Here is a 20,940-nt window from a genome sequence, read left to right as displayed (position 1 = left end):
TGTACACCTATACCTGTACACCTGTACCTCTGTACCTGTACAACTATACATTTACATTTTGTCATTTAGCAGACGCTCTTATCCAGAGCGACTTACAGTAAGTACAGGGACATTCCCCCGAGGCAAGTAGGGTGAAGTGCCTTGCCCAAGGACACAACTTCATTTGGCATGGCCGGGAATCGAACTGGCAACCTTCAGATTACTAGCCTGATTCCCTAACCGCTCAGCCACCTGACTCCCGCTTGTAACCAACAGTGGAAATCTCTGTGATCTAGCCATGTCTCGTTGAAAGTACACTTTCCCATTTTCCACACGTAGCCGAACTTTAACAAACTCTGAGGAGACGCTGACGTATTTCGCAGGCAGGTCAGCATCACGGGATATGTAGTTTTATCACTGCTTACAGACCAACACCAGAAAGAACTACAACACACGAACCAATGTTCTGAGGACAGCGTTCTGTTGGTTTTGTAGCAAAGACTCTAGAGCTCCGCTTTGTAGGCTACGACTCAATACTTTTAGCTACTTTGTAATAACTTTCTGCGGCCAGCGTTTCTGGAAATGAACGAGGTAAAACCTATTTTAGACCTGACACTATGAAATTTAAGACCCTGATGACGTTTAAGTACTGTGTATAGTAGTGTGCATAGTAATGTGTGTAGTACTGTGTATAGTAGTGTGTATAGTAGTGTGTGTAGTACTGTGTATAGTACTGTGTATAGTAGTGTGTATAGTAGTGTGTATAGTAATGTGTGTAGTACTGTGTATAGTAGTGTGTATAGTAGTGTGTATAGTACTGTGTATAGTTGTGTACCTGCTATATCAGTGTCCTCTGAGCTCTCTCTGTCGGAGATGCTGCGAGTTAACCACCCAAACATGGACAATCTGGTCTGGAGGAGGGAGGAGAGGGTGGGGGAGAAGGGAGGAGAGGGTGGGGGAGGAGGGAGGAGAGGGTGGGGAGGAGGGAGGAGAGGGTGGGGGAGAAGGGAGAGGGTGGGGGAGGAGGGAGGAGAGGGTGGTGGAGGAGGGAGGAGAGGGTGGGGAGAAGGGAGGAGAGGGTGGTGGAGGGAGGAGAGGGTGGGGAGGAGAGGGTGGGGGAGGAGGGACGAGAGGGTGGGGGAGGAGGGAGGAGAGGGTGGAGGAGAAGGGAGAGGGAGGAGAGGGTGGAGGAGAGGGTGGGGGAGAAGGGAGAGGGTGGGGGAGGAGAGGGTGGTGGAGGAGGGAGGAGAGGGTGGGGGAGAAGGGAGAGGGTGGAGGAGGGAGGAGAGGGTGGGGGAGGAGGGAGGGAGAGGGTGGGGGAGGAGGGACGAGAGGGTGGAGGAGGAGAGGGTGGGGGAGGAGAGGGTGGAGGAGGAGAGGGTGGGGGAGGAGAGAGGAGAGGGTGGAGGAGAGGGTGGGGGAGGAGAGGGTGGAGGGTGGAGGAGGAGAGGGTGGGGGAGGAGAGGGTGGAGGAGAGGGTGGGGGAGGAGGGAGAGACAGAGTGGGCTCTTAGTGTGTGTATGTGTGTGTTCTGCCATCTAGTGGTAATAATAATAATAATAATAAATGATATTTTCTACTTTCACCTTCAGAGATGCTTTGTGGGCCCTAGTTGCCATGGTGACAGCTTCACTCAGTTTCTTCCTGTAGCTCTCCTGACTCTTTGACTAAACACACACACACACACACACACACACACACAGTGTCATGACAGATTGAGAGATCTCCCCCCTCCCAGGCCCAGTCTCTCCTTGTGTATTATATTATTACTTATACTCAGTTCTATGGGCATATGTGAAGCCCTCTGTGACATGCTTGCGTGTAAAAAGGGCTATACAAATAAATTTGATTTGATTCAGGGTTCTTGCAGGTTTCAGTAAGTCAAATTTAAGACCTTTTTAAGACATTTTAAGACCATAAAGATTGAAATTTAAGACCTACACGACGCAATTTTTGAATATTTTTGGGGCAAAGTTTGCAGCAAGCCTTGTACCTGGAGTTGGGTACCGCTTGTAACCAACAGTGGAAATCGCTGTGATCTAGCCATGTCTCGTTGAAAGTACACTTTCCCATTTTCCACACGTAGCTGAACTTTAAGACCCCGCTGGAACCCTGTATATTACTCTGTGTGTGTGTTACTAACGGTAACAGCTCTGCTCTGGTCCAGGTGTGTGTAGGGCTGGATCTTGGATGAAGTAACCCAGGCTCTGCTCGCTGGCTCTCCCAGGTATGTCACATGGTACCTGCACTGCTCCACACACACAAACACATATATACACACACCCAGTGTTTGTGTTCATGATTACATGTGGTGCCTTTGTGTGCACGTGTATATATGTGTGTGTGTGTATACTGTGTGTGTGTGTGTATACTGTGTGTGTGTGTGTATACTGTGTGTGTGTGTGTGTACTGTGTGTGTGTGTGTGTGTACTGTGTGTGTGTGTGTATACTGTGTGTGTGTGTGTATACTGTGTGTGTGTATACTGTGTGTGTGTGTGTATACTGTGTGTGTGTGTATACTGTGTGTGTGTGTATACTGTGTGTGTGTGTATAATTTGTGTGAGTATCTTACAGGAGCCAAGTCATTGTTCTTCTTGAACTGACGGAAGCTCTTAGTATCTGGATCCTTCTCCACTATGGCTGGCCACCTGACACACACACGCACACCGTGCGTGGTTATAGCTCAATGGTTCTAGAGACTGTGAGTGTGTAATGGTGTATATAGAGTGTGTGTATATAGTATGTGTGTATGTATAGAAGGTGTATCTGTGTGTACCAGGGGTATCCAGGCTGCTGGGCCCAGACCAGGGCTCCAGGTACCAGGCTGGACCAGACCTCCTCTCCTTCTGAGCAGGACTCTTCGGAGGCTGCACACACACTGCGGGTCCTGTCTGTTCTCACACACACGCATGCACACCATACACACACACACAAAACACACATCCACACACACCACACATGAGGGTTGAGTGTGTGTGTGTATGGTGTGTGTGTGCATGTGTAGGGTGTGTGTGTGTACCAGGGTTGAGCTGGCAGGTCCAGTCTTCAGGAAGAGCAGACAGATCTGTGAGTGGCTGCAGCTTCCTCCACTTCCTGCAGTCTGGAGCACAACACTGGACCCAGCAGTCACCTGAGGTGGAGTGGGGAGGGGAAGAAAAGGGAGGAGAGGGGACGAGAGGAGAAGAGAGGGGAGGGGAGGAGAGGGGATGGGGTTAGATTACACCAAAATGCTTGTTTGGTTTTGCTCTCTGTGAATACTGTCATCACTGACAATTACATTAGATTCATCCAGCGCTTTTATTCAAAGAGATAGAGATGGAGAGACAGAGGGAGAGGCAGACAGAGATATAGAGAGACAGAGGGAGAGAGACAGATGAAGAGATGGAGGGAGAAACAGAGGGAGAGACAGACAGAGATATAGAGAGATGGAGGGAGAGAGATTCCAGAGGTGAACCTACACTCAGAGAAGTCGGAGTCTTGATCCTCCTCCTCGTCCTGAAGTCTCTTCCTCTGTGTCTCTGTGCTGCCCTCCACCCTGCAACAGCATGGGACCACTGAACGCTCTCTGCTGCCCTCCACCCTCTGTGTCTCTCTGCTGCCCTCCACCCTCTGTGTCTCTCTGCTGCCCTCCACCCTCTGTGTCTCTCTGCTGCCCTCCACCCTCTGTGTCTCTCTGCTGCCCTCCACCCTCTGTGTCTCTCTGCTGCCCTCCACCCTCTGTCTCTCTGCTGCCCTCCACCCTCTGTCTCTCTGCTGCCCTCCACCCTCTGTGTCTCTCTGCTGCCCTCCACCCTCTGTGTCTCTCTGCTGCCCTACGGCCTCTGTGTCTCTCTGCTGCCCTCCACCCTCTGTCTCTCTGCTGCCCTCCACCCTCTGTGTCTCTCTGCTGCCCTCCACCCTCTGTGTCTCTGCTGCCCTCCACCCTCTGTCTCTCTGCTGCCCTCCACCCTCTGTGTCTCTCTGCTGCCCTCCACCCTCTATGTCTCTCTGCTGCCCTCCACCCTCTGTGTCTCTCTGCTGCCCTCCACCCTCTATGTCTCTCTGCTGCCCTCCACCCTCTGTGTCTCTCTGCTGCCCTCCACCCTCTATGTCTCTCTGCTGCCCTCCACCCTCTGTCTCTCTGCTGCCCTCCACCCTCTGTGTCTCTCTGCTGCCCTCCACCCTCTGTGTCTCTCTGCTGCCCTACGGCCTCTGTGTCTCTCTGCTGCCCTCCACCCTCTGTCTCTCTGCTGCCCTCCACCCTCTGTGTCTCTCTGCTGCCCTCCACCCTCTGTGTCTCTCTGCTGCCCTACGGCCTCTGTGTCTCTCTGCTGCCCTCCACCCTCTGTGTCTCTCTGCTGCCCTCCACCCTCTGTGTCTCTCTGCTGCCCTCCACCCTCTGTGACTCTCTGCTGCCCTCCACCCTGCAAAAGCATCGGACCACTAAACGTGTGTGTGGTGAGTGTGTATGTGTCTGTGATGAATGTGTTGAGTGTGTGTATGTGTGTGTTTTCAGTGTCTGGGCTAAAGTGTGTGTGTGTTTTGAGTGTGTGTGTGGAGTGTGTGTGTGAGCCTCACTTGTGGGAGACATAGTCTATACTGGTCTGCAGCTGCTCAACTTCACTCAGCATCACTCTAGCATCTTCTACACACACACACATCGCACACACCACACACACTCTCACATACACATCGCACACACCACACACAGGAGGAATAGTTAGACGTTACTATTAGTGGATATAGGAATACAATAATATAAATGTATTAATTTGTATAAGGTGATAGAGGAAGGATGAGAGGATGAATGTAGGAGAATGAGAGGATGGAGGGATGAGGATGGAGGGATGAGAGTGTACCCACCCAGGCAGACATCAAAGAAGGGTTCCAGCACCCTCTGAAAGAGCTCATCATACTGGCTGTCTGGCAGAGACTGGAGGAGGAAGGGGGAGGAGAGGAGGGGGAGGAGAGGAAGATGAAAGGAAGGGGAGGAGAGGAGGGGGAGAGAAGAGAAGAGGAAGAGAAGAGGAGAGAAGAGGAGGGGGAGGAGAGGAGGGGAAGAGGAGAGGAGGGGGAGGAGAGGAAAGGAGGGGGAGGAGAGGAGAAGAAGAGAGGAGGGGGAGGAGAGGAGGATGTGGGAGGAGAGAAAAAGGGTAAGGAGGAGGAGAGGAGGGGGAGAGGGAGGAGAGGAGGGGGAGGAGAGGCAAGGAGGGGGAGGAGAGGAGGGGAAGAGGAGAGGAGGGGGAGGAGAGGAGGATGTGGGAGGAGAGAAAAAGGGTAAGGAGGAGAGGAGGAGGGGGAGGAGAAGCGAGGAGGGGGAGGAGGGGAAGAGGAGAGGAGGGGGGGGAGGAAAGGAGGGGGAGGAGAGGAGAAGGGGAGGATGCGGGAGGAGGAAAGAAGGGTAAGGAGGAGGGGAGGAGAGGAGGAGGGGCAGTTATAGTTACACTGAGCTGTCAACAGTAAGATAACAATTAAATAATTTATCTCCATCCCTATCTCCAGCTACAGCCCCTCTCCCTCCCTCCCTCCCTCCCCCCCTCGCTCTCTCCCCTGAAACTGGATCCTCTAGGCCCCTTTAGGCAGGAGGAACATCACCTCCATCTCTCCTCCTCCCTCTCTCCTCCCCCCTCCCAACATGTCCTAGCCTCCTGTCCTCCCTCCCTCTCTCCTACCTCCATCTCTAACTCTGATAACATACTTCTCTTACCTCTGTTTGAATCTCTTCCCCTCCCTTCTTAACTCTCCTCTTTTTCCCTTCTCTTTTACTCTTCTTTCTCTCTCCATTCTTCTTTAACTTCTTCACTGTCAGCCCCTCTGTCTCCTCTTTCTTCCCCTCACATCCTCTCTTTCCACCTCTCACTCCAGCACCTGAACTCTTCTCTTTTAGTGACACCCTCTTCTTCCCTTGTGGCTTATCTCCTTTCTTCAGTGAACATGGTCGCCTCTTCTGGTTCTCTCCTTCTCCTGGCTCTGCTTCCGTCTTCCTCCCACCCCCCTCTCCCTTTCTCTCCTCTCCTCCCATCTTCCCGGACTTGGCTACAGGAGGGGCAAACTTGAACTTCTCTTTCTGGGCTGCTATGGTTACAGCTATAATACACGAACACAAACTCATCATTTAACGCTAGCTAACTAGTATGTAAGCGAACGTTACTTACTGTAGCAAAAAGTTCTCACCATGTCAGACACTAACAGCGTATAAGCAAGCTCACTTTGACCATAAGAGACAACTACCTAGCTTTGACCATAATCGTTTTACAGTAAGTATTTAGCAACTAACATACCGCAGAAACTCTTCTCTCTGGATGACAGAATTCCTGCTAGGTTGCTTATCTCTAGCTAGCTGGACTAGCTTACCGTTATCAGTGTCCATTCCGGCGTACAGTACAGTATACTCCTTCCGTTCGTCCTGGAGAAGGAGAAAGGTGAGTTTGAGGAAACTCAGATGTTTCACATATGGTGTGTACTTATAGATATATACATACTTGAGTTAACTAAGTTATATGTGTTTCTGAGCTCCTGGACTGTTAACTCTGAGGAGATTTCTGTCGTCAACTTGTCAAACTGCGGTTGGCACGCGCACTTTTCACTCAACCTGACATGATTTGCCGCCACAGCAGCACCTTGACAACGTCATCCTTGACCAGCTGCGTTAAATCACAACACATATCAAGTTCTCTAGAGTTATTCATTCATTTCAGAATCCGGATTTATTGCCAATTTGGTTTACAGAGTAAACTTACACATACAAGGAATTTGCGTTGGTATGTGGTGCATAACAATTAGACAAACATAATAAGCAGAAATATAGAGCTAAAGATAAAACAAGATATTTTAAAAAAGGACCAGGACAGTTTCTCAACAGAATTGGTTCATTCACCACTGGACTGGGTCTTAACGTATGAGTCAAGTAACAGTTAAATATAGTTAATTAAATGGATTGATAATGTCCTCCCAGTCCCTGACTATTTCGAATAACTCAGTATATAATTTAGTATATTAGAACTCATGATGAAACTTTCTTGTCAACTTCTTCAAACTTTTACTCAAATTGGTCCCCTCCAAAGTTTGACTCACTATTTCGCCCATTCGCAGTGTGTGTTATGTCCCCCCAAAACACAATTTCCCATCATTCTTAGCGATACTGGCACGTGGAAGGGTAGAAGGGGGAGGGGAGTGGGGGAGGGGAGGCAGAGTAATCCAAGTTGTTTATTTGTTGATTCTGATTACGAAATAACCGCACGGGTTTTCATCTCTCTGTATTATTTGCCTCCGTGTTGCAGCCTGAGGAAGTGACTCAGTTATTAACAGATTTGACGCTATCAGAATAAAACCACAACGGCTGTTATGAGGCGCGAGGGGGACTGGCAGCCTCCTGCGCTCGTGTCACGTTCTTCTGTCAAAACGTGAAACTGCCGCTATACTGGACTGCGGCCGGTGGCGCGGGGGTGATTCAGTTGGAGTTTACAGACAGAAAATGGGAAATAGCTGCGAAAAAACAAAGGCGAACGAGACTATTTAACAATTTTATCAGGCATTCGTGAAGATACCCCTTTTTACAGGCGGAGGGACTTAGTCTGCCCTGTCAGCCACGGTGAGTGTCCTATTGGCGGTATCACGGAGGTCGGATACGAGCACGAGGCGCCATTCGCTGGTTACCGTGTCCGTCACCGCCTCTGTGTGTTTGCACTGGCATATATAAACCGAGGCTATGCTCAAACGTACAGACCCAGCGACACACACTCACACACACACACGATTTGAGGCAGTACTGAGTTTAAACAACCTAGTAGCCTGCATACCACTCACACAGACTGACAGCTTTGCAGGAGGACGTTTTTGATAATCTTAGATATTCGATTTTTTTTCTCTGTCTAAATGGACACATTTGCATAGTTGCATAGGAAGTAGCTAAAGTGTGGAAGCTAGCTTGCAGGCTAGCTACATACCCGTCAGACAGACTAGTTGGGCGTATTTTTGTTGTGTTTTGGAGAGAGCAGACATAGTCCAGCAGGAGGGGCGGAGGGACGCAGCGCTGGCAGCCGTAAGGGGAGGGCAGAGTGAGTGAGTGAGAGAGAGGGGGCAGAGGGACTGTGTGTTAGAGGGGGGGGTGGGCACATAGTTACATATTCATGAGGTCTGACAGAGGCGTGGCTATGCAAATCAGCTGCACTTTTCTAGCCACTCAGTAGGCGTAGTGACAGGGGTGGGGAGTGAGTCTCAAACTCTCTCACACACACACACAATACGCTCTGTCGCTCTCTCAGAGTGTGTGTTTTCCCCTGGCTGGGTGAGTACGAGTCTGTCAGACCAGACAACAGACCAGATGACGACCAGACAACAGACCAGATGACGACCAGACAACAGACCAGATGACGCCCCTCTCTAAACCCTCTCTTTCTGTCTCCTCAGCTCCATGCCATTGGTCAACACACCCGGAGCCCCACCTACCGGAAGAAGATGATCAGGATGTCATTGGACAAAGAGACTGTCCTATCCAGAGACCCAGTCCTCCCAGCATGCCCTGGGGCTGGGGGTGGAGCTCTGAACGACCAGTCCAACAGCCTAGTCCCCAAACCAGGAAAGACACGCCCCCTCTGTCCGAAAAATGGGATCCAGGCTCCACCCACACCCCAGGCCCCACCCCCTGCCTCCCAGCAGCGAATGGCGAAGCGGCGTTACTCTGTGGGCGTTGGCTTCAAGCATCCGGGCTTCAGCAAGCGCCGTCGCCGTGCCAACAGCGACAGCCAATCAGAGCCCTCCCTCCCCACCAACTTTCTCCTGGGCGGGAACATCTTTGACCCGCTGAACCTCAACTCCCTATTGGACGAGGAGGTGAGCCGCACGCTGAACGCGGCCACGCCACAAAGCTCTCCCCTGCCGGCGCGGGCCAGAGACCCCGTCCAGATCCTGGTACCCCGTGACATCACGGACCCCCTCAACCTGAAGAGTGGGGGGCCGGGGGGGCTGCTGCTGTCCCCCCTGAAGAGCAGGAAGAGGCACAGGAACAGGCACCACGGGGCCGACGCCCTCTCTGACTCCGCCAGGTCGAAGGTCGCAGGTGAGCTGGGGTTGGGGGCGCAGGCTGCTGCAGTACCAGCACCGTCCAGAGAGGGCAGTGTGGCATCTCCTCTCCCCTACGAGCTCAACACTTCCATCAATTGCAGGGACGAGGTGGTCCCGCCCATCCTGCCCCGGAGACACACCCACCCAGGTCCCTCCTCCAAGACCCGTCACCATGTTGACGGCCATCGCCCACGGAAACGCCGGCGCACGACCTCCGCCAGGTCTGAGCACCCTCCGTCTCTGACTCCGCCCCCTCCGAGCTTCCACACGCCACTGGGGGCGGGGCCTCAGAGGCACAAGCCGCCGCCACCTCCTCCGAGGAAGAAGAACAAGTATCTCCATGGCAACTTCAGCCGTTACTATGGCTACCGCGGTTGCTACGGCGCCGGAGGCGAGGGGCGGGTCGGGCCAGGGGAAGATCCACGCCTCGACATGCTGCAGCCTGATTGGTTCAGAGGGAAGATGGCACTGGACATTGGCTGCGGCACGGGTCACATGACCCTGGCCATCGCTCGCAGGTTTGGCCCCGCCCACATCCTGGGCGTGGACATGGATGAGCACCTGGTGCACGCCGCCAGGAAGAACATACGGCACTTCCTGTCTCAAAGCCTCGCACAGGAAGCTGAGGAGAAGGGGGGGGGTGGGTCACTGGAGGATCCTGGGAAACAAACGATGGCTGCAGGAGTTGATGGAAGCAGGAGGGAGGAGAGAGGAGAGGAGGGGAGGGAGGAGAAAGGAGAGGAAGAGTTACAGAGGTTACTGACAGTGTTGGGGCGCCCCCCAGACAGGAAGACTCACGCCCCTTTCCCGCTCTCTCTCCGGGTGACCAGGGGCCCCCTAGCCGCCCCTCCCCTGGCCGCCCCTCCCCACCCCGGAACATTCCCCCACAACGTCACCTTCCTCACGGTAAGCAGGCAGTCTGAGAGGGGGGGTCCCTCTCCCACACACACTCTCTCTCCCACACACACTCTCCCACACTATCTCTCTCCCACACACACTCTCTCTCCCACACACACTCTCTCTCCCACACACACTCTCTCTCCCACACAAACTCTCTCTCCCACACTATCTCTCTCCCACACTATCTCTCTCCCACACACACTCTCTCTCCCACACAAACTCTCTCTCCCACACTATCTCTCTCCCACACTCACTCTCTCTCCCACACTATCTCTCTCCCACACACACTCTCTCTCCCACACTATCTCTCCCACACACACTCTCTCCCACACACACTCTCTCTCCCACACTATCTCTCTCCCACACACACTCTCTCTCCCACACACACACTCTCTCTCCCACACTATCTCTCCCACACACACTGTCTCTCCCACAAACTCTCTCTCTCCCACACACACTCTCCCACACTATCTCTCTCCCACACACACTCTCTCTCCCACACTATCTCTCTCCCACAAACTCTCTCTCTCCCACACACACTCTCTCTCCCACACTATCTCTCTCCCACACACACTGTCTCTCCCACAAACTCTCTCTCCCACACACACTCTCTCCCTCTTCCACTGTATCCAAATGTTTCTTTCTGTGTGAGAGAGACTGTGTGTGTGTGAGAGAGAGATAGACTGTGTGTGTGTACTTTTGCATATCTAGGTCACATGTATCCTTTTACAACATTATGTAATGTCAGCAGCTGTCAGACCTGTGTGAGTGTATTTATTTATGTGTGTGTGTACACATACAAACTAACTAGTTTATGCTCTTCCTTCTAAATCTACTCTGCTGTGCTCTACTGTGCTCTACTCTACTGTGTCTCTACTGTGTCTCTACTGTGCTCTACTCTACTGTGTCTCTACTGTGCTCTACTCTACTGTGCTCTACTCTACTGTGTCTCTACTGTACTCTACTGTGCTCTACTCTACTGTGCTCTACTCTACTGTATATCTTCTGTGCTCGTCTCTACTGTGTCTCTACTGTGCTCTACTCTACTGTGCTCTACTGTGTCTCTACTGTGGTCTACTCTACTGTGCTCTACTCTACTGTGTCTCTACTGTGCTCTACTCTACTGTGCTCTACTCTACTGTGTCTCTACTGTGCTCTACTCTACTGTGTCTCTACTCTACTGTGCTCTACTCTACTATGCTCTACTCTACTGTATCTCTACTGTGTCTCTACTCTACTGTGCTCTACTCTACTATGCTCTACTCTACTGTATCTCTACTCTTCTCTACTCTACCCTGCTGTACTCACATTTGACCCTGTCTGTTGCCAGGGCAACTATGTGATGGACAGGGAGGCAGAGCTGGAGCAGTATGATGTCATCCTGTGTCTGGGCGTGGCCAAGTGGGTGCATCTTCACCATGGTGACTGGGGAGTTACCAGGCTGTTCAGACGAGCCTATCAAAGCCTCCGGCCAGGAGGGCACTTCCTGCTCGAGGCCCAATCATGGAGCAGCTATTGTCACAGCAAGAGGACCTCGGTGAGACACACACACTGTATATACACACTTAACCCTCGTGCTGCCTTCGGGTCACATGACCCAAAGGTTCATAACGAACCATCGTTGTGTTTACCCAATTTTACCCAATACAAAAACAAATAAAAATAATTTTCTTTTAACCTTCGCAATGTGGGGGGTCTGAGACAGCCCAACGGTTAAAAGAAAATGCTTCACTTTGTTTTTGTATGCGGTAAAGTTGTCGCAATACGACGGTGGGTCACAATGACTGATGGGTCAGAAGGACCCGAAGATAACACAAGGGTTAAACATTCTTACACACTCTTAAACACTCACAAATAAGCTGTGTGGCCTGGTCAACATGATAGTATGCTGTTGGTTTCCTAGGAGATAACGTTGAAGAACTTCCGGAACATTCGTCTGCGTCCGGAGAAGTTCTGTTCCTACCTGACCTCCTCCAAGGGAGGGTTCACCTCCTACCACCTCCTCCTCTCAGACACAGGTACCTCATCCTCTCCTACCACCTCCTCCTCTCAGACACAGGTACCTCCTCCTCTCCTACCACCTCCTCCTCTCAGACACAGGTACCTCCTCCTCTCCTACCACCTCCTCCTCCTACCACCTCCTCCTCTCAGACACAGGTACCTCCTCCTCTCCTACCACCTCCTCCTCCTACCACCTCCTCCTCTCCTACCACCTCCTCCTCCTACCACCTCCTCCTCTCAGACACAGGTACCTCATCCTCTCCTACCACCTCCTCCTCTCAGACACAGGTACCTCATCCTCTCCTACCACCTCCTCCTCTCAGACACAGGTACCTCATCCTCTCCTACCACCTCCTCCTCTCAGACACAGGTACCTCCTCCTCTCCTACCACCTCCTCCTCCTACCACCTCCTCCTCTCAGACACAGGTACCTCATCCTCCTACCACCTCCTCCTCTCAGACACAGGTACCTCATCCTTTCCTACCACCTCCTCCTCCTACCACCTCCTCCTCTCAGACACAGGTACCTCATCCTCTCCTACCACCTCCTCCTCCTACCACCTCCTCCTCTCAGACACAGGTACCTCATCCTCTCCTACCACCTCCTCCTCTCAGACACAGGTACCTCATCCTCTCCTACCACCTCCTCCTCTCAGACACAGGTACCTCATCCTCTCCTACCACCTCCTCCTCCTACCACCTCCTCCTCTCAGACACAGGTACCTCATCCTCTCCTACCACCTCCTCCTCCTACCACCTCCTCCTCTCAGACACAGGTACCTCATCCTCTCCTACCACCTCCTCCTCCTACCACCTCCTCCTCCTCTTCCTCTCCTCCTCTTTCCCTCAGACACAGGGACCTCCTCCATGAGCAGGCCATTTAGTGTGTGTGTGTGTGTGTGTTTGTCTTCAGGTTACCACAGGCCCATCTACCTTTTCCACAAAGGCCCCACTTCCAGGAAGTGACACAACAGGAAGTGACACAGCAGGAAGGAAATGGCGGTCAGCCCAGGGCTTGGTGTGTGACTGGACAACCTCTGACTACAAGAAACTGATTGCTAGACCACAGGATTGGACAGCTCTGTGATCATGTGATCTGCTTGTTCACAGAAGACTGGGAGACACATCTCACACACACATCACACACACACATCACAAACACCTAACACACACTCACACACACATCACACACACATCACACACACATCACAAACACCTAACACACACATCACACACACATCACACACACATCACACACATCACATGTGTGTGTCAGTGTTTCAAAGAGTGTGTGTGTGTGTGTGTGTGTGTGTCAGAGAGTGTGTGTGTGTCAGAGAGTGTGTGTGTGTGTGTGTGTGTCAGAGAGTGTGTGTATGTGTGTCAGAGTGTGTGTGTGTGTGTGTCAGAGAGTGTGTGTGTGTGTCAGAGAGTGTGTGTTTGTGTCAGAGAGTGTGTGTTTGTGTCAGAGAGAGAGTGTGTGTGTGTCAGAGAGTGTGTGTGTGTCAGAGAGTGTGTGTTTGTGTCAGAGAGTGTGTGTTTGTGTCAGAGAGAGAGTGTGTGTGTGTCAGAGAGTGTGTGTTTGTGTCAGAGAGTGTGTGTTTGTGTCAGAGAGAGAGTGTGTGTCAGAGAGTGTGTGTGTGTTAACCATGTCGTAGTTTCTATTTTTCATCAATAAAATGTATTGATTAACCTGCCCTTTGTCTCTATTAGCAACAAATTACACTGACTGGTTATGAAGACTGGTTGTTATGAACTGACTGGTTATGAAGACTGGTTGTTATGAACTGACTGGTTATGAAGACTGGTTGTTATGAAATGACTGGTTATGAAGACTGGTTGTTATGAACTGACTGGTTATGAAGACTGGTTGTTATGAACTGACTGGTTATGAAGACTGGTTGTTATTAACTGACTGGTTATGAAGACTGGTTGTTATTAACTGACTGGTTATGAAGACTGGTTGTTATGAACTGACTGGTTATGAGTAAAAACCTGTTTCCTTAGTTTCTTCTAAATCCTCTGTCTGCAGTTCTCTCTCCAGCCACCAGGTGGGGCTAGAGGCTGACAGGACAGGAATCAGACCTGGCCAGTAGACACCAGAAAAACACAATTTATTTTATATATTCAATCTTTTCATATTAAAGAATCATATATACTATATTTCCACACATACGTCTAACCAGGCCGCTCCGTGTATCTGATCGATGAAACAATGTAGAGGGTTAGAGCTACACACTTATGATCTCTGTTGCTGCTGTCGTTTCTATATGCAGTATTAATATTTACTTTGGATAAAACAGTTTGCTACATCAATAAAGTGTCAATGTAAAACGTTAAATATATATTTTCATGTATATGCATCTCACTAACTGATGTATAACTGCTGACTCCGCTGCTGTTTACCTCAGGACAAACTCAGACATATTGATGATATTGTGTAGTTTATTGATTAGCATAATCACATTATTGATTCAAACTTGATTAGAATATTCAACACAATGTTTCCACCCTAAACTGAACAGATGCCCTCATCCATCCCTCCATCTCTATACCCCTCCTTCACCTCTCCATCCCTCCATCTCTATACCCCTCCTTCACCTCACCTCTCCATCTCTATACCCCTCCTTCACCTCTCCACCTCTCCATCTCTATACCCCTCCTTCACCTCTCCACCTCTCCATCTCTATACCCCTCCTTCACCTCTTCACCTCTCCATCTCTATACTCCTCCTTCACCTCTCCATCTCTATACCCCTCCTTCACCTCTCCATCCCTCCATCTGTATACCCCTCCTTCACCTCACCTCTCCATCCCACCATCTCTATACCCCTCCTTCACCTCACCTCTCCATCCCACCATCTCTATACCCCTCCTTCACCTCACCTCTCCATCCCACCATCTGTATACCCCTCCTTCACCTCACCTCTCCATCTCTATACCCCTCCTACAGACATGTTGATGAATATTGTAATATTATATTGTAATTTATTGATGTGCATAATCATATTGTTACAAACGTACTAGGCTTGATTATATCCTATATCCTAACCTTTCACCTCTTCATCCCCCTCTCCACCTCAATCCAATCACTCTATCCTTACCCCCTCACAATCTCTCCCTCATTCTCTCCCTACTCCTTCCATCTCTTCCTCCCCCTCTCCAGCCCTCCCTCATCCTCTCCCCATGCCCCCTCTTCAAACTTTTCCCCTTCTCTCTCATTGGCCCAGCATCTGGGTTCTTGACTCTGATTGGCTGCTGGAGGGATTTATTCCTCAGCAGGGCGGGGCCAGAGGTGGACAAGCCTGCATCAGACCAGCTGAGCAGATTACCATGGTAATTGTAATCCATCATGTAGTAGTAGATGCCGTCAGAAGAGAGAGGGGCGTCCCACACCTCAATGTCACAGACCTGACCTTCGAACCCTGACACAGTCAGAACTGCTGGGCCTCTGCTGAACATACTCTACACACACAGAGACACACACACCGTACACACACAGACACAACACACACAGGTACACACATTCAGTTAAGATTACTCAGTGTACTCAATCCATCTTAACTCTCCTCCTGTCTTCTCCTCCTCTCCTATCTCTTCTATTTCTTCTCATCCTCCTTTACTTCTTTCCTCTCTGCTCCTCCTTTCCTATCTTCTCCTCTCCTCCTCCTGTCCTCCTGTACTCCTCTCCTCCTCCTGTCCTCCTCTCCTCCTGTCCTCTCCTCCTCCTGTCCTCCTGTCTTCCTCCTCCTGTCCTCTCCTCCTCCTGTCCTCCTCTCCTCCTCCTGTCCTCTCCTCCTCCTGTCCTCCTCCTCCTGTCCTCCTCCTGTCCTCTCCTCCTCCTGTCCTCCTCTCCTCCTCCTGTCTCCTCCTGTCCTCCTCCTGTCCTCTCCTCCTCTCCTCCTCCTGTCCTCCTGTCCTCTCCTCCTCCTCTCCTCCTCCTGTCCTCTCCTCCTCCTGTCCTCCTCTCCTCCTCCTGTCCTCCTGTCCTCCTCCACTCACCGTTCTTCTCAGAATCTTCATGACGCTGCTGGTACTTCCCCTAAACACCTGAGCCACACCCCCACTGGCCTCCCAGGTAACACAGATGCTGGTCCAGCGAGAGATGAGAGATGAGGTCCATGGCTGATAGGAATAGAATTTCTTTCTGAAGCCGGACAGTGATAGTGTGTCGGTAATGCCCCGCCTGGACAGAGATAGTCTGAAATATGAGCCTATCTGGAGTTGGAACAGGTTCAGGTAATCTATTTTCTCGGCTATGTACCGCAAACACACCGTCACACCTTGTAGAGGGGGGGGGGAGGGTGACGGGGTGTAGGGGAGGGTGGTAGTGAAGGAGGGAGAGGAGGAGGGGAAGGGGGAGGAGGAGGGAGAGGAGGAGGGGATGGGGGAGGAAGAGGGAGAGGAAGAGGGAGAGGAGGAAGGAGAGGAGGAGGGGGAGGAGGAGGGAGAGGAGGAGGGGAAGGGGGAGGAGGAGGGAGAGGAGGAGGGGAAGGTGGTAGTGAAGGAGGGAGGGGAGGAGGGGAAGGGGGAGGAAGAAGAGGAGGAGGAGGAGAGGAGGAGGGGAAGGGGGAGGAAGATGGAGAGGAGGAAGGAGAGGAGGAGGGGGAGGAGGAGGGAGAGGAGGAGGGGAAGGGGGAGGAAGAGGGAGAGGAGGAGGGGAAGGGGGAGGAGGGGAAGGGGGAGGAGGAGGGAGAGGAGGAGGGAGAGGAGGAAGGAGAGGAGGAGGGGGAGGAGGAGGGAGAGGAGGAGGGGAAGGGGGAGGAGGAGGGAGAGGAGGAGGGGAAGGGGGAGGGGGAGGAGGAGGGAGCAACAGAGGGGGAGAACAGAGTGACAGTTCCTTCTGGAGACAGAATGAACATCCAACCATGGAGATCTGGAGAGAGGAGGAAGAGAGGGAGACTTTAACAGTCTAAAAATAATCTAAAGGAAAGTCCATTCCTCTAGGCTTGGCAACGTCATTATTATGGGGCTCCTACCTGTCGAAGCTGCGTCTGACCCCGCTCGGTCTAACATCGACAGCACCGCTAGCGCACACAGCACGAGATTTGTCCTCATCTTCATCTCTCGCACACCGTGACTTGCTCTTGCTTCAATTTCTACTTAGTCTCGAGGTGTCGTTCGCCCCGTTGTTCAACGTAGAATGTTGGAATCAGTTTCGTTTATGCTTCTTTTGGACCGCTGCGCTTCCTCATTCTCAGTGGCTGAACTTGCGCACGTGTAGAATTCAACGATTTTCAACTATTAACTCAACCTGGGAAGGGGGGGGGGGGGTGCTGGTGGTGTGTCTGATGGTGGTAGGCTATATTACTCTGTATAACTCGAGACGGCTAGCAATTCTAGCACCTTTCAAAATAAAAGTGCACCATCGACAGTTCGGTAACTTAACCCTCGTGCTGCCTTCGGGTCACATGACCCAAAGGTTCATAACGAATCATCGTTGTGTTTACCCAATTTTACCCAATACAAAAACAAATACAAATAATTTTATTTTAACCTTCGCAATGTGGGGGGTCTGAGACAGCCCAACGGTTAAAAGAAAATGCTTCACTTTGTTTTTGTATGCGGTAAAGTTGTCGCAATACGACGGTGGGTCACATATTTAGACAGGCAGGCAGGCAGAAAGACAGGCAAGCAGGCAGACAGAAAGACAGTGAGAGAAACAGGAAGATAAACAGACAGTCAGAGAAACAGGCAGATAAACAGACAGACAGGCAGAGAAACAGGCAGATAAACAGACAGTCAGAGAAACAGGAAGATAAACATTTAGTCATTTAGCAGACGCTCTTATCCAGAAAACGCTCTTATCCAGAAAACAGAGAGACAGTCAGACAAACAGACAGGCAGATAAACAGACAGACAGGCAGAGAAACAGGCAGACAGACAGTCAGACAAACAGGCAGATAAACAGACAGACAGTCAGAGAAACAGGCAGATAAACAGGCAGATAAACAGACAGACAGTCAGGGAAACAGGCAGATAAACAGACAGTCAGAGAAATAGGCAGATAAACAGACAGACAGTCAGAGAAACAGGCAGATAAACAGACAGGCAGGCAGAGAAACAGACAGGCAGCCAGATAGACATAGGCATAAAGCTTACATTCTAGAGTATTTGTGGAAGGGTTGGACTACAGCTCCCAGGGTGCATCTGTGCACAATCCCTTAATAGGGTTAAGCTGCCTGCCAGGGGCTCAGAGCTGGACAGAGAGACAGAGAGACACGGAGGAGACACAACATGCCACTGAAAAGAGAGGGTGAGCACTTCTACAAAGTTTGCTTAGGGTTCGTGTGTGGTGTTGAGTGTGTGTGTATGTGTGAATGCAGGCATGTGTGTGTATGTGTACATTTGTGTGTGAATGCAGAATGTATATGTGTAGAAGAGACCAGGTGAGCTGGTTGTGCTTTGCGGTGTGTGTTTGTATTGCTTGCAGATGTGTATGTGTGTTTATATGTATGTATGCATGTATGTTTGTGTGTGCATGTGTGTGTGTTTTGGGAAAGTACTATATCAACAGAACTGAAATGAACGTTTGCTTTTCCTCACCCCTTTTTCTCCACCTCTCCTCTCTCCTTCTCCTCTCTCCTTCTCCTCTCCTCTCTCCTTCTCCTCTCTCCTTCTCCTCTCCTCTCTCCTTCTCCTCTCCTCTCTCCTTCTCCTCTCCTCTCTCCTTCTCCTCTCCTCTCTCCTTCTCCTCTCCTCTCTCCTTCTCCCCTCTCCTCTCTCCTTCTCCTCTCTCCTTCTCCTCTCCTCTCTCCTTCTCCTCTCCTCTCTCCTTCTCCCCTCTCCTCTCTCCTTCTCCTCTCCTCTCTCCTTCTCCTCTCCTCTCTCCTTCTCCTCTCCTCTCTCCTTCTCCTCTCCTCTCTCCTTCTCCCTCTCCTCCCCCCTGTCCCCCCTGCCACCCCCAGACACAGAGAGAGCGTTGCAGGTGATGGAGGCATGTCAGACAGGGGGAGACCACACCTTCAAGCTGCGGGCGGAGAGACTACTGCACATCTTCCAGAGTGACCTGTTCCAGGCCCTGCTGGGTACACACACACATCTCTAACACACACACACACACATCTCTAACTCACACACACACACACATCTCTAACTCACACACACACACACATACACACACATCTCTATCTCTCTAACACACACACACACATCTCTAACTCACACACACACACACATCTCTAACACACACACACACACACACATCTCTAACTCACACACACACATCTATCTCTCTAACACACACACACACATACATCTCTAACTCACACACACACACACATCTCTATCTCTCTAACACACACACACATCTCTATCTCTCTAACTCACACACACACACACCTCTATCTCTCTAACTCACACACACATCTCTATCTCTCTAACACACACACACACATCTCTATCTCTCTAACACACACACACACACCTCTATCTATCTAACTCACACACACACATCTCTATCTCTCTAACTCACACACACACACATCTCTATCTCTCTAACACACACACACACACATCTCTAACACACACACACACACATCTCTATCACACACACACACACATCTCTATCTCATACGCACCCATCTCTATTTGACACACACACACACATCTCTATCTTATACACACACATCTCTATCTTATACACACACATCTCTATCTTATACACACACACATCTCTATCTTACACACACACATCTCTACCTTACACACACACACATATGTGTCTTATACACACACACATCTCTATCTTATACACACACACATGAAAACATGTAAACTCAGACCTGGTGTCATATGTGATATATAGTAGAATCACTTCTCTTTCTCACTCTCCTACTGTATCTCTCTCTCTCTCTCTCTCTCTCTCTCTCTCTCTCTCTCTCTCTCTCTCTCTCTCCTCGCCTCCCCTCCCCTCCCCCTCCCTCCTCTCTCACTCCTTCTTTCTTTCTTTTTCTCTATCTATCTATCTCTCTCTTCCGTCCCCTCTCCTCCTCTCCCCTCCCCCTCCCTCCTCTCTCTCTCTCTCTCTCTCTCTCTCTCTCTCTCTCTCTCTCTCTCTCTCTCTCTCTCTCTCTCTCTCTCTCTCTCTCTCTCTCTCTCTCTCTCTCTCTCTCTCTCTCTCTCTCTCTCTCCTCCCCCTCTCTTGGACTAATCTGAGGATAGAGCTGTGACGTCAAAACTCTATCAGCTCTCTGGTTGGTCAGATTATCCTCCACATGTTGGGATTAGATGTGCTCGACGAGGTGTGTGTGTGGTGTCTGTGTGTTGTGTGGTGTCTGTGTGTTTGTGTGGTGTGTGTGTGGTGTGTGTGTGCATGTGTGGTATCTGTGTGTGTGTGTGCGTCTGTGGTGTCTGTGTGTGTGTGTGATTCTTAAAGTGTGTTTATGTCTCCACAGACATCCAGGAGTTCTATGAGCTGACAGTGTTTGAGAACCAGGACACAGGACTGGTAAGATACACACACACACACACACACACACACACACACACACACACACGCAGCACTTACAGTCTCTAAGTTACATGTTCGGATCCACATGGCAACACCATCCACTGTCTCCTAGCAACAGCTGCCTTATTGCTAGAATAACAGCTGCATATCGCCATAGCAACAGCTGCACATCACCATGGTAACAGTACAGAACCCAACCCCCCACTGCTCTCTCTACCTTTTTTTCCTCTCTCTCTCATTCTCTCCATCCTCATCCCCTTTTATCTCTGAGGTTTATCAATCTTTTGCTTGTTGTCATGGTAATCAAGTAGTTAGTCCAGAGCTCCATCCTTTCCTTCCTCCCCCCTTCCCCCTCTATTCTCCTCTCTTTCATTCATCTACCTTGGCCTGTCTCCTCCTTTTCCCTTTCTGTCACGCACTTCGAACACTCCGAACACATCCCCCTCCGAACACGCCCACCACAACCCCCCCTCCTCTCCCGCTGAATCCTTCACTATGAGACGGAGAGACGCAGGGTTAGAGGAGGAGAGGAGGAGAGGAGAAGGGCTGAACTGACGGACTAAGAGGGGG

At 50.8% G+C, this 20,940-nt stretch overlaps 3 protein-coding genes and 2 long non-coding RNA genes across 10 annotated transcripts; 2 read left to right on the top strand and 3 right to left on the bottom strand.

Annotated features, from left to right (window-relative positions):
- Window positions 1-641: 641 nt before the first annotated feature.
- Window positions 642-5,698, bottom strand: LOC134016107 (zinc finger CW-type PWWP domain protein 1-like). The gene is made up of 10 exons (XM_062455514.1): window positions 5,666-5,698; window positions 4,822-4,891; window positions 4,537-4,603; window positions 3,438-3,514; window positions 2,999-3,109; window positions 2,756-2,870; window positions 2,552-2,627; window positions 2,123-2,227; window positions 1,566-1,646; window positions 642-885 (listed from the first exon to the last, which is right to left on the bottom strand). The coding sequence occupies exons 3-10, from the start codon at window positions 4,587-4,589 to the stop codon at window positions 823-825; spliced, it is 681 nt and encodes a 226-aa protein (XP_062311498.1). The 5' UTR covers window positions 4,590-4,603; window positions 4,822-4,891; window positions 5,666-5,698; the 3' UTR covers window positions 642-822.
- A 7-nt stretch (window positions 5,699-5,705) lies between these two features.
- On the bottom strand, window positions 5,706-8,033 carry LOC134016108 (uncharacterized). 2 transcript variants are annotated; one of them, XR_009929398.1, is made up of 4 exons: window positions 7,905-8,004; window positions 6,441-6,602; window positions 6,313-6,364; window positions 5,706-6,045 (listed from the first exon to the last, which is right to left on the bottom strand). It is a non-coding gene; the product is annotated as an uncharacterized LOC134016108 (long non-coding RNA). The 2 variants fall into 2 exon arrangements; XR_009929399.1 differs by lacking the exon at window positions 6,441-6,602 and having other exon boundaries at window positions 7,905-8,033.
- LOC134016105 (7SK snRNA methylphosphate capping enzyme-like) lies at window positions 6,246-13,616 on the top strand. Of its 5 annotated transcripts, none has more exons than XM_062455508.1 (5): window positions 6,246-6,380; window positions 8,368-9,927; window positions 11,252-11,458; window positions 11,825-11,939; window positions 12,836-13,616. In XM_062455508.1, exons 1-5 carry the CDS (start codon window positions 6,261-6,263, stop codon window positions 12,886-12,888), a joined length of 2,055 nt encoding a protein of 684 aa, XP_062311492.1. In that variant the 5' UTR covers window positions 6,246-6,260; the 3' UTR covers window positions 12,889-13,616. The 5 variants fall into 5 exon arrangements, with proteins under 5 accessions (XP_062311492.1, XP_062311493.1, XP_062311494.1 ...); XM_062455510.1 differs by lacking the exon at window positions 6,246-6,380 and adding an exon at window positions 7,128-7,549; XM_062455512.1 differs by lacking the exon at window positions 6,246-6,380 and adding an exon at window positions 7,673-8,015.
- Window positions 13,617-14,790: 1,174 nt separating this feature from the next.
- On the bottom strand, window positions 14,791-17,212 carry LOC134016106 (nuclear envelope pore membrane protein POM 121-like). Its single transcript, XM_062455513.1, is given in 4 exon segments — window positions 14,791-15,383; window positions 15,921-16,405; window positions 16,408-16,794; window positions 16,898-17,212. Coding segments are annotated over 4 exon segments (1,314 nt in total). The 5' UTR covers window positions 16,983-17,212; the 3' UTR covers window positions 14,791-15,026.
- Window positions 17,213-17,901: 689 nt separating this feature from the next.
- On the top strand, window positions 17,902-20,732 carry LOC134016110 (uncharacterized). Its single transcript, XR_009929400.1, has 3 exons — window positions 17,902-18,174; window positions 18,827-18,946; window positions 20,315-20,732. It is a non-coding gene; the product is annotated as an uncharacterized LOC134016110 (long non-coding RNA).
- Window positions 20,733-20,940: the final 208 nt, after the last annotated feature.

The sequence above is a fragment of the Osmerus eperlanus genome, unplaced genomic scaffold (genome assembly GCF_963692335.1).
Source record: "Osmerus eperlanus unplaced genomic scaffold, fOsmEpe2.1 SCAFFOLD_497, whole genome shotgun sequence".
Taxonomy (NCBI): domain Eukaryota; kingdom Metazoa; phylum Chordata; class Actinopteri; order Osmeriformes; family Osmeridae; genus Osmerus; species Osmerus eperlanus.
The sequence above is the reverse complement of the archived record's forward strand: the minus strand, read 5'-3'. Positions and strand labels throughout refer to the sequence as shown.